Below are 13,480 nucleotides of genomic sequence, written 5' to 3'. Positions count from 1 at the left end.
CAGCAGCGCAACTTTCTTAACTATTGAAATTTCCTGACGGACAGGATCTGATGTTTATTAAACTTCTGTGTGCTGACCATCAAAGAAAGGTCGGTTGTAAATGTTTATTTACTTATTGTTGCTGCTGGATCACATGGCTGTATTCTCCAGTGCGTAATGGACACTGGACAGTGTATTAATATCTGTGGGCACGATAGTGCCAAAGGTAGTTGTGTTGTAGGTTTATAATAAATATACCTCTCAAACTCGTGTGTGTGAGTGTGTGTCTGTTTCTGTATGTATTAGAGGGAGAGCGCATCAGAATGAGCGCGCATAATAGAAATCTTGGTGTTGGTCTCTGGATGTTTTGGTCTGTGCACGGCTCAAGCACGAAACTCCCTGAGGTGAAGCGGCCGTGTGTTGAGGAAGCTTTTCCCTGCGGGACGGGAGAAGACGCAAAAACAATGGAACTCTATTGTGCAGGCGGTAATATAGTCAGAAATCCAACGGGAGTGGGATTAAGAAAAAAGTCAACAGCCAGAAAAGTTCCTAACATGATTCCAGACACAGTCACTACTGTGCAATATCATATTTGGCTACTGCCCTTGTTTTACTGATCAGCCATAACATTATGATCAGCTGCCTAGTATTATGTAGGTCCCCCTGTTGCCACCAAAACAGCCCTGACCCATCAAGGCATGGACTCCACCAGACATCTGAAGGTGTGCTGAAGTATCTGGCACCAAGATGTTAGCAGCAGGACCTTCAGGTGCTATAAGTTGCGAGGTAGGGCCTCAGTGGATCCGACTTGTTTGTCCAGTGCATCCCACAGATGCTCGATTGGATTGAGATCTGGGGAATTTGCAGACCAAGTCAGATTGAATCTGTTGTTGTGTCCCTCAAACCATTCCTGAACCATGTTTGCAGCGTGGCAGGGCACATTTTTCTGCTGAAAGAGGCCACTGCCATTAGGGAGTACTATTTCCATGAAGGGGTTTACTCGGTCTGCAACAATGTTTAGAAAGGTGGTACAATGTGGGCAGCTGTGGCTCAGTGGTAGAGTCGGTCATCTCTCAATCGGTTGGGGGGGGATCCCTGCTACAGTCACACGTCAAAGTGTCCATGGGCACTGAACACTGAACCCCAAATTGCTCCCGGTGGCATAGCCATCCGGTATGAATGGGCATAGATCTGATTTCCAGATTGGCACTTAGGCTTTGCCATCAGTGTGTGAATGTGTGTCTGAATGTGACATGTAGTGTCAAAGCAGCTTTGAGTGGTCACAAGACTAGAAAAGCGCTATCTAAGTACAATCCATTTACCATTTACCATTATGTGTCAAAGTGCAGCAGAACATTGCCCAAAGCATAACACTGACTCCGCCGGCTTGTCTTCTTCCCATAGTGCATCCTCGGCTATGTCTTCCCCAGGTTAGCGATACATCCCCGGCCATTCACATGATGTAAAAGAAAATGTGATTCATTAGACCAGGCCACCTTCTTCAGTTGCTCCCTGGTGCAGTTCTGGTTCACGTGCCCTTTGTAGGTGCTTTCGGCAGTGGACAGGGGTCAGCATGGGCCCCCTGACCAGTCTGCAACAAACAGCAATGCACCGTGTGTTCTTACACCTTTCTGTCAGACCCACAGAACCAGTATTCACTTTTTCAGTAATTTGAGCTACAGTACCTCTTCTGTTGGATCAGACAACACGGGCCAGCCTTTGCTCCCCGTGCATATCACTGAGCATCAGCCGCCCATGACCCTGTCGCCAGTTTACCTGTTGTCCTTCCTTGGACCACTTTTGATAGGTAATGACTGCAGACCGGGAACACCCCACAAGAGCTGCAGTTTTGGAGATGCTCTGACCCTGTTGTGTGGCCATCGCTATTTGGCCCTTGTCAAAGTCGCTCACACTCCTACGCTTGCCCATTTTTCCTGCTTTCAATACATCGACTTTGAGGACAAAATGTTTACTTGCTGCCTAACATGTCCCATCCACTGACAGGTGCCATTGTAACAAGATCATCAATGTATTTAACTTGGTCAGTGGTCATAATGTTATAGCTGATAGTGTATATTATTGTGTAAAACCATTCAAAGCGGATGCACTACATTTGCAGATTTGACTACAGGATTAAGGCCTTTGGGCCTTCTCTGTGTAAAATTTTGGGTTAAATTTCCTTCTGTCAAACTACAATTAGACTTTTTGCTGATCTGTAAAAGCATTCTAACAAATCACTGAAGATTCATTTTTCTAGAGGTGGTCAATCTGCTCAGCATGCGTGAGAGTTGGATGCTTAATCATGTACCTGTCAATTTGGCCCGTGTCAAAGTCGCTCGCATCCTTACACCTGCCCATTGTCCCTGCTTCTAACACATCAACTTGAAGGACAAAATGTTTACTTGCTGCCTAACATATTCCAGCCAAGGGAACTCAGTTAAGAACTCAGTTTTTCAATATGGATCATTACACGTGCTTCATACATTTTATGCAAACAAGGGGCAAAAAATGGTTTTTGGAAGTTAAGCAAAGTAAAACAGTGATTCACTACAAACATTTATTCTGGTTAAATTCAGTTAAATAATCTGACTGGTCTCTGATATAATCTTAACTTAATGTTCTTTTGTAAATACTCAAAAGGCAGACAAACATTGCAAAAACTGTCATTATTATTGTAAATCAAATTTAGCACCATGTCTGTTTTGACCAGACATAAATGCCATTATGCATTCCTATATTTATTCAGTATATGAATCACTGACCAAATCTCTGATGCAGGCAGCGATGAAAAGTTCTGGAAGCAGGCCCCTTAGTTTAAACTTTGAAAAGATCATTTGAAATAGGAATTCAGGACTTCTTCTGCCCCAATATAAGACAATTGTAAAATACAGGTGAAAACACTACCTCTAAAGTGTAATACCCAGTATGAACACAAGGAGTCATTCTTGCATCACAGCCAAACACCAGCATGAATGCATTCAGTGGCTCTAATTGCAATTAATTGGCATTCCCAGCTTGTCCGGGAGTCTTTATGTAAAGGGGGACATGGAGAGGGGGGCTGTCAGCAACGTCAGGAGGGGACTAAGGGACGATGCTGACAAAATGGAATTCATTACAGTACCAACATCATACTTTCTTCAGGTTGCCCCCTCATCCACTGCTCCATTTTATGTCCCACTGTCCAAACTTTTTTGCCAGGTCTGTCTTAAGGCATTGCCATATCTTCCTTTCCCTCTCTCCAAATATCCATACATTCATCCAGCCAGCCTTTAGCCCATGGCTGGGTGATTGCTGCCAGTCTCAGCTGAGGATCCCTGGAGGGGTTTAAAGCAGGGCTGTGCTCCAGTGGGTTATTGAACACACCTTACAGTGAAAGCAAATGGGCTCTCAGGGTCAGACTGGATATGTCATCACTAGCCTGGCTGCTACTGTTTATCAATGAAGGCAGAAGAAAAGGAGAGCAAAAGGAGAGCAAAAGGGAGCGCGAGAGCAAAGGCTAAGAGGCTGCATATTGTCCCTTACAGTTAAATTAATAACTGTGGCCTCTCTTAAACCCCGTCTGGATTGCAAACCAAACCAAATGCAGCAGTTGTGAGCGAGTGAATGGTCGTCAGTCAAGGTGATACAGTGCCTGTCTTTAAGAGCAGGTCTCAGGTGAGCTGAAAAACATATCTATTTACATCTTGCAGCAAGCTGTGAGTGCAACTGCTGGGTGAGCGCGATATGCATACATCCTGTTTGAACGTGTATAAGTGTTTTTTGATCATAACCATGAGAGTGTTTGTGTGCAGGTGCATATTAATGGCGAGTAGGATGATGTATGGGACAATGTTGTTTTCCCTTTGGGCCACATATCTCAATCCGGTTTTGATCCAGGCCTGCAGCCCTGGCTGTGAGGCCCACACAGAGACACTCATACCTAAAATATTTTCAAACCACTACATTTTGGCATTTTTTTTAATTCAAAAATAAAGCAATTCATCAAAATGGTTGCTTATTGGTTGAATATTTTTCCATTGATTGATAAATTGTTGCAGCTCTCTTGCTGTCGATGCATATGGGAATATTAGCCCCAAGCTAATATGTGTGAGCAGGAGCAAGCATTAAAATCATGATGACTGCAAATGGTTCCCCGCCAGGCAGCACACAAGTTGCATTGCACTTCCTGTAGCTGCCTTGCAATAAAATCCTGAATCCAAGTAAAAAGAAAAACTTTTAAAAATATGTTGTTGGGTATTTAATAACTATCAGATGCATCACAGAGATTAAAGGAAATGCTCGGACAGAGTGATCATAAATGATGCAGCAGCTGTCCCTTTGCTGACACAAACACATATCTGAGCCAATGTTCGACACCCTGGGTCACTAATTGTCACACCGCAGTCTGGGCCCGGACCTAGATGCCGTCGTATCCGGACCCAGACATCTTATTTGATTCTGACAAGCGCATATATTTTGACCTGCGTAGCTTTTCTGATCTTTGCAGTAGTGATTTTAGTGTTCCAGGAAACTCACAGACCAATTTTTCGTTGTCAATCATCACACGTGAAGCTATTCAGTCAATCAAATGTTACTTAAAAAATTGTGACTGAACTCAGTGGGTGTACGAGACTACAGAGACAGAGAAGCCCGCCGAGAGGAGCGTAACAGAGACGCAGTGAGAAAATAAATGAGTCAGGGAAAGGTAGGCATGGCATACTGTAAAATAAGAAAAGTTAACAACGAATGCAGAGCTTTTAATCAAGAAAGGACAGACTCAGAAATGTTCTGTGAACGTGGCGATTATTAAACGCGGACACTCTGTGTGACCCAGTCACTCCTGACTCAGTCTGTCACTGTTAACAGAGACTCCAGGCTGCAGTTTAGTTCAAACACTTCACTGATAAACCTGAGAGTTACACAGAGCTACATCAGGCTTCATTATGAAAAGGCCAGTTTCCCTCTTACGTCCGCACTTCTGTTCTTATGTCTGTGCTCTATCTGTCCGTCCTGCCAGGAAGCAGGATTCATTTGTTTTCATCTACAATCACAAATTGGAGCATAAAAATAAATCAACCAAATAAAGGTTTTGACACTCAACATTTCTAACCAAGATGCCCTCGCAGAAGGAAAAATTGTAATGTAAAAAAAACAGCATTACCTTAATATAGCTGAAAGGGTGATGGTATGAAGAAGCACATGGAAATAAAACCAAACAAAACACCACAGAGATTCCATTAAAAGTTACAAAAGCAATGATAGCTGACCAAAGAGATTTTTAAAAACAAAACTTTCTCTCTATTTCTCAATCTAGACACTTCCAATCAATTAATTGGAAGTGTGTCTAGGTGCCAATCAATTTAAGGGCAAGACACTACCTATTTAGGGCATGGACACCATTCCTAACAATAGCATAACACCATGACTCAGCATAACATCCCTCCTGTTGCTGCTGCGGCTGCTGCAGGAACACAGTAGAAGCGCTTGGCCTGGTGTGACTCTCTGTCATAAAAGTGGATTAAGCCAGTTAAGTGGAAACTTGACTTCAGTTCCCATAAAGGGTAATGTTAATGTGACAGCATGCAATATCTTTGACAAAACTGTGCTTTGTACTCATCGGCACAAAAACCTGACCTCAAACCCAGAAAACAACTTAGTAATTAACTGGTTTTCCAAATGTCATCCAACAAGAAGAGTGGACCTCACTAATAGTCTTGTGGCTGAAGGTGTGTTTATTATATATTTATATAATTATTATATGTATATCTCAGTATATTACTGGCAATAGTATTGGAATGATGTGTTTTTTAATCACATATGGGTAGAATGCTTTACATACGTAGCAAGGAGTTAAGTTAAAGTGTAGAGAACATTCCTGTCTGTAACTGAAGAGATGCAAAGCCTCCACTGCCTGAGCAGATAAAACAAAGACTGACAGCTAAGAGTGACTCATACCAATGGCTCTCATCCAGAATGCAATTTGTCCCGATGTAGGTCTTGGGCTGTTCCTAATCTCTGAAGCTACACCCTCTGCTTGATCTTTTCCTGATCTGGATTCATGTTACCTAACAAAGGCAATCACACTAAGCGGTCACACAACGCTGGTTATCAAATAAATAAGTCAGCCTAGGGTTTCTATGAGCATGTTCACATTAAAGGAGTGGAGTCTGCAGCGTATGACCAATCACACAGAGACCTAATCCAGACTGAAAGCTGCAGCTGCCAAATGGAGGACAACTGGCAAAAGATCGCAGACTGTGTTAATGCACAAATGTAGAAATATCACTGCTCCATCATCAGAGCAGGATATACTGACTATAATGATACTTCTGTATTGCATTAAATTAATATGTTGCACAGATGTATTTATGAGAGATTTAGACTTATTCTCTCAGCCCAGCCGTATCAAATGGACTTATGGAGCAAATAAGAAATAAAATAGGCTATGAAACCACAACTTAAAGCAGTAAGAATGCTCTCTTTTAAATCTAATAAGTAGGCCTACAACAAGTAAAAGGGTTTCAGTGCTTTCATCAGCCTATATTGTAGATGTATAGCAGAGTAATATATCGTATCAATATTTCATATAAAAAATCATACAGTAAAGCATAAGTGTTTAACTGGCCTCTCCCTCCTCCCTCTCGAAATCAGCTCTCAAAGCTCCTGAATCCAGAGACCTGATTGGTCAGTAGGCGGTGATTAGTACAAGGTGATCTCTTATCTCGAACATTACCTGCTCCGGAGCAGGTTAGGTGTTCCGCATAAGTTACCATGGTGATCTAACCCGGTAAGAAGTGAACCACCTTCATAGTACTGAAAACCAGACGTTAACCCTGAAGTTACCTTGATAACAGCAAACCTGCTTCATAGTAAACCCCCCAGGTCTTGGACGTTTTAATCCTCAGGTCCCAGCGCATATCTGACCCTGTCTCTCCACAATCCTGTTCAGGTATAACCCTTCTGGATTGCTTAGCTTGTGTACCAATTACTGAAACACCCCACACAGCTAATAAACTTATATCTAAGAAAGATAAATACATACCTACATGCAACCTTGCCAAATAAAAAATGAGGAAAAGACGGAAAGTTGAAGAATGGCAATTGTGATGTGTACAATTGTGTTGCTTCTAATAATCTTCATACTGTATATCACAATCCTGTTTCTATACTCCACCATGGACATCAGACACTGATGACTGAATGTTTTGGGCAAAGTTAATCTAACTTAGGTTCATTTGATTTCTCCATTGCTTCTCCTAAGAGTTAGTGGCTTGTGGCTGCACTGTCATGTATTCAGTGAAATGAATAGCGATTCATCAGAGGATAATTGGACACCTACCTATGCTAAATGAAGCTGCTCCACTTTGCGTCACATACAAATTAGGCCATTTTTATGGATACATGTCTTATCTATCTTGCCTCATTCTTATATAAGCTGCCAGCTAATATTGCTGGATGCAACAATGCAATGAGTCACAAAGTCACGCTCAAAAGGAGATTATTTGATTTCAACATACATTTGTAAAATATAAACAGTACAAAATATAATACACAATATGAACAGAAACATGGTTTATAAACTCTTGAACTATGAACTACTATGCGAACATTAGTTTAACTTGAGAAATATCAGCTGCAACAGAAAATAAAGAACATGCAGTAAGGGTATTACTGATCATAAAAGTAAGAGTGTAATTGACTACCTACAACAGGTATATTGCAGTAGTGGGGTGGCACACACCTGAATAGGTATGAATATCTTCGAATACATCATATTTATTTACATTTTTTAAGGTTACTTGTGGACTCAGTGTGAAGACCTTTAGGGCTTTAGGTCACATAGCAATTCATTCTGAACATCAACATGGGGTAGGGGTTAGCAAACGTTAAGTTATCAGGGTTCTACAATCTATAACTAAGGCTATTTTTGCTGGCTTAGTAGTTAGTTAAAGCAACTGTGAGGAACTTTATTTTTTTGTTTGATTTTGGCAGCTCCTGTAGACAAAGCGATACGTGTTAGCTCTTTAGCTATATGTCTTAGCGGGTGTAGTATTTTCCAATTAATCCTGTCCTACGTACTTTTAACGGTCTAACATACAACCAACTGTGAGCTAACAAAAAAGTAAAAAAAGGCTCTTTCAGTATATATGCCATGTGTCATATGATGTCATATTGAGACATTAGTTTTAACATGAGTTTGTTTCACAAACTCCAAACAGTGTGTTGAACCATTTTTTTACACAAACGAGGTTCTGGTTGTGCTGGTAGCTGACCAGAGTTTATAATTTATTAGCCTAACAAAACTAAGAGAGCGTGTGGAGAGTAGCGAACATGCCAATGGCTCACCCACATCTTTGGTGGGAGAGTAAGTGGAGATCAAGTAGCCGGTAAACAACACAAACCATGCCAACCCATGAACTGGGTGGAAAAGCCAACAACTCCCATGCATTGGCCATAACAAATAAATCAGTGTATGAAAACACTGAACAAGCTAACAGGCCAAAACGGGAGCGCAGACACCGATAGCTGCTTATCAATGCAAACAAAGAGTAAGACCACATTTTAACTCACCCAAAAAACTGGAGGATAGATTTCTTGGACAGTCATTAAGTAAAATTAATTGCACAGCGAGCCATTTTTTCCAATATTTGAAAGGAAAATAATTTAAAAGACACCAACAACACAGTCAAGAGGTTAAGTTCAGTGACTCGGATTAGCAGAGGAGAGATCTGGCAAAAAGCTAGTGTCACCCAATGGTGGCGACACCCATAGCATAACCTTAATCCAGCCTTTCTCAAAGAGTGGTGCTCTGTGAGCAACACCTAGTGGTCCGCGAGTAGACTGGTAACGTCAATATTATGTTTTAAAAAATTGGGGGAAAAAGCGTTTCTCAAACTTTGAATTGGCTGTGTTGTGGTCTTGTGGGAATTCAGCAATGTAGCCTGACATTTTACGGACCTGACTAACGTAAAGTAGCTACAGCTAATCTGACAGGATCATGGATCGGTGGTTTAGGATGGGGTCATCTTAAAGAAAATCAAAGGAAACTTTTGACACAACAGGTGCATCAACTTAATGCAAGTGGTTAAGCCACAGCAACAACAAGCATTACCGTACCGAGTATTACCGTTGAGTCCCAGATGAATGGTTCTCAGTCAAGCGAGATCCCTCAAAGTTGCATGAACGTGGAATATCCAGTGCTAAGGTGAAACGAAAATACCACAACGACTTCATCAAATTCAGAATTTTTTGGACAGGGGATGAGGAGGATCCAAAACCACATTGTGTTTTGTGTTATGAATCATTGGCTAACGACGCTATGAAACCGGCTAAACTGAAGCGCCATTTTCAAACAAAACACAAGGAGTACATTGGGAAACCTAATGGATTTTTTGAGAGAAAACGCGGTGAACTGAAGAAACACATGACAAAGGGGGCCTCACAGTTTGTTGCACTGGGGGAAAATGTGAAGGCTACAGAGGCTTCATTCAGGGTATCCCTGTTAATTGCAAAAACACTAAAACCTCATTCAATAGTTGAGAATTGAGTTACACCAGTTGTGAAGGTTATGGCTAACATATTGTTTGGGGGAAAAGCAAGTGATGAAATTAACAGGGTACCACTGTCTAATGACACAGTCCATCTGCGAATAATGTCTGTGGCTGAAAACGTTAAAGATCAGCTGATGACACATTTAAGCCAAAGCCAGTTTTTCTCACAACAGATGGACGAGTCAACTGACATCGGGAATGAGGCCAATCTGCCGTGTTTTGTAAGGTACATTTATGCTGGCGGAGTGCATGAGGAATTTCTTTTTTATCGTTCCCTGCTGACCAACAACACAGGAGAAGCAATTTTGACTCACTCAATGATTTCATTGCGCAGAAAAACCTCGACTGGACAAGATGTGTTGACATCTGTCATGTCTAGAAAACAGAAGGGACTAGCAGCACATGTACACGCAGTAGCTACCTGCTGAAGAGGAGCTGGATGGCAACACGTTTGCAGCCATCAAGGAACATCTGCAACGCCTTCACTCGCAATTGGGACCATATTTCCCAGAAATCCATTTAGGGGCAAAACAAACATTCAACATTACAGTTCCAAGCTTCCACCAAGGCAGCTTGACAGCCTCGTGGACATCGCATCTGATGGAACACTGAAGACGACTTTCAGAGAGAAAGGTGTGGCAGACTTTTGGGTGCACATCCGACCTGAGCACCCTGAGCTGGCTGACTCTGCTCTGAAACTGCTCATGCCATTTCCAACCACCTACAACTGTGAAGTTTGATTTTCCACACTTGTTGGTCTGAAAACAAACCAGCGCAACCAGATCAATGTGGGCCCCGTTCTGAGACATAAAACTCTGGTGGTCCTTGGTCTGAAAAAGTTTGAAACATTGCTTTAAGCCTATATCAGTTTAAGTGGGTGAGTTGTATAAAAAATAAAAAGGGTTAACAAGCAAAAGAGACCAGAAATATGTTTTGTTCTAGGTCTTACACGTGTTTCATTCTGCTAGAAGTTGGGCACTTTAACATGGGACCTAATGGGGATTGACTCATTTTTGCAGCCAGCCTCAAATGGCCACTTGAGAAAAAGGTGTTTTTGGCATTTCTGCATTTGGTTCATTTTTCATTTTGGCAGTTTCCACATAGCATATGCATAGAAAACAAATACAAATACAATAAAGTACTTCGAAAGAGAGCCACAAGACAAAGAAACTAAAGTACTGCAACAACTATCCTAATCTATGAAAGTAAAGGTGCGACAAATTGGAGACTTAGATTTGTGGACAACAAAATCATACATAAGGCCAAAACAACAAATTAATTCTTGAAACAATTCAAGTTGTAAAAACTTGAAAAGTGAATAGTTTTCTGTGAATTGTGTGAATATATTCATTAAAGCATGTATTGATGAGCTTATCATATGTAGAACACTATGTCATTTTGAAGTTATACTTTCTACTTATACTGGCACCAGTATAGTTAAACATAGTTTTTATCTGATTATGAAAATTGGCAGTGTTTTGAAAAACAGCAAGTTCATTAAGTCATTTAAAATCTTCTGTTGTCTGACCCTTTTTATCTTCTCTTATCCAAAATTGTTATGATTAATAATAACTTACAGAGATACTATTTTGTAAGAAGGATAACTAGAGAGATAAGTGGATTTGAGCAAAAGAAACTGCTTGTTCTGCTTTGTAAACACACTGCAGATACACTCCAGTGATTTGTTCATCTTTGATCCATCACCAGGCTGTCAGCTAAAAGCTAAGCATTGTTATCAGAGTTACACATTATATTCTCCTTAGCAGTGAAATACCTTTTAATGAATACACAACATATTTTACGTGTAAACAATCTACTGTGATATTTTAAGTGCATAATAATTGGCAAATCTTTCAACGTTCCTCCTCTGCTCTCTCACCTATTATTAATAACAATCCGTCCCCATTGTATGATAAATAATTCATAATTAGATAAATGTTATGACAATGACTACCAGACATGGCGTGGAGAATTGGAGCAATGTTCATACATTTGCTGTTACTCAGTCCCGACCACTCCCACAGCCCTCCATCTCCCCTCATCTGTTTCATGCAAAAAGAGGATGATCAGCTAATGAGTTCCTTTGACCCTCAATTAATCATGGTAATGAGTCCAACGCTGCAAAGATAATCAACTAGTCTCAGCATACAGAAAAAAATGTGGGGCTTTATTTATTAAATATACTACCATTTCTGCATCCACTCTCCTTATCTGTTTTTGCATGATACATTTGCTTTTTCCTTGTTTTCCCTGCCCCATGCTTTTTATCTGTTTCCCTCAAAGCTCTATATCGTCCTATTTGCTCCATCCCATACTCCTCTTTTCCATTCTGCTCTTTCACAGCCCCCCCTACTTTCTGCTTCTTCAACATGTCTCCATCTTCTCTTCTCTTTTGAGCCATTGCTCCTTCATCCCTTCCTCCACTTTAATCCCATTTGTGCCCTTTCTATACACCCTGAACCAAGCTATAAACTCACCAGTAATCTGTCCACTGGTCCTCCTTAAAAACATCCTCTGGGATGGGATCAATCAGCACCAGGTCTGACACTTGCCTGAGGACGAAGAGGAGACACACACACACACACCTATATTAAGTAAGACTCATTAACTACCCTACTCCATGTTACCCTTCTGGCCCTAGTTGTAATGAGTGTGAGATGGATGGTGTTATCCCGTTGGTCTTTCTGTAGATTCTTCTGTCCTCCACCACATCCAGGGGCAATATTTCCATTTGGAAAGGTGTCATCCACTCACCACTACTTAATTTTCTCCCCTGGCAGCAGCAACATAGTGCATGATTAAATACTTAATCTTTCATCCCTGGTACAGGGCACTTGTCACAGTAATAACCGTGGTGTATCTGACATTGCCTGCATATGGTAGATGATGGGATGGATATCGGGATATATTTTGCTAGTTGGAAGATTGGGAGAAACTGCATTCAATATAAACTTTAAAGATACTAGTGTCAGCATTAGTTGCCACTAGATGTCTCACTAGCGCACTAAAATCTCAGACCAAAACAAATGTGCACACATCCCCCTAACCTGAAACAGTTGCCTCTCCTTGAAGCAACCAGACTCCATTGGCAAAGGCACTTTTTGTACTTTGCAGATCACTGCAAATCATACTTCATCTAAACTTAAAAGATAAAACTGGGCCAGTGCACAAAGACAGAAACACACACAGAGGGAGTGTAATTTCATTCTCTGCTCAGAACGTCATTGCTCCCCTGTATCTTTACATAACAAATGTTCATATTAATGTTCAAAGTTTCATATGCATGTTTAAGGAAAGTCTTCTAATCTTCCAGATGTTCTATGTATCAAGAAATCCCATGAAAAACCTATAGAGGCATAACGTTCCATTCTTGTTAAAAGACTATTAAACCACCTGATCCTTTGTTACCATAAACACATTTTCCTCAAGGTCATCAATGATTCTGATTCTGAGAAATCAAAATTCATTGTATTTTTATTGTAGACCTTATAGCTCTATAGAGAGATTATCGTGTTAAAGTATTGTGAAATACATACAGAACAAACACAAATACAATTCTATAGTTCCAAAGATTTAAGTTATAATAGCTGTACAACAATAAACTACACCAACTGACCCAATATATGATGTGAAAAGTTCTAAATTCAGGGACTTGGAAGATTTAAAACACCACAAATCAAAAAACAATTGCAACATAAAAGAATCCAAAAGTTGTTTAAAAGGATTAAACTCATTAATTTTTCATTTTTCAGTAATGTTTGTCAAAACTACAGTACACAGCTGTTTCACAAAAACACTAAGTATTTTAAGTTTCTGACTTATTTTCAAAGATTTCCATCTTTGTAAAACTGCACGAGCCTGAATGAAACAGACAGAGGGGATTTGGATGTGTCTGCTTTAATTAGTGTCTTATATTGTAACAAATGTTTCATCTTGTTTAATCCAATTTCTATTATTTTCTAATGACACAA

General features: G+C 40.5%; 1 protein-coding gene across 1 annotated transcript in view; it reads right to left on the bottom strand.

Moving 5' to 3' along the window:
• Positions 1-13,480, bottom strand: part of LOC138584076 (uncharacterized) — a 41,898-nt gene that overhangs the window by 21,373 nt on the left and 7,045 nt on the right. The window contains exon 7 of the mRNA XM_069656209.1: positions 11,987-12,061. Within this exon, the coding sequence (XP_069512310.1) occupies positions 11,987-12,061 (75 nt within the window). The remainder of the gene's footprint in view (positions 1-11,986; positions 12,062-13,480) is intronic.

The sequence above is a fragment of the Semicossyphus pulcher genome, unplaced genomic scaffold (genome assembly GCF_022749685.1).
Source record: "Semicossyphus pulcher isolate SPU_LCO1_2020_fin unplaced genomic scaffold, fSemPul1.0.p SCAF_9, whole genome shotgun sequence".
In the NCBI taxonomy this organism is placed as follows: domain Eukaryota; kingdom Metazoa; phylum Chordata; class Actinopteri; order Labriformes; family Labridae; genus Semicossyphus; species Semicossyphus pulcher.
Note: the sequence above shows the minus strand (reverse complement) of the source record. Positions and strands in the feature narration are given on the sequence as shown.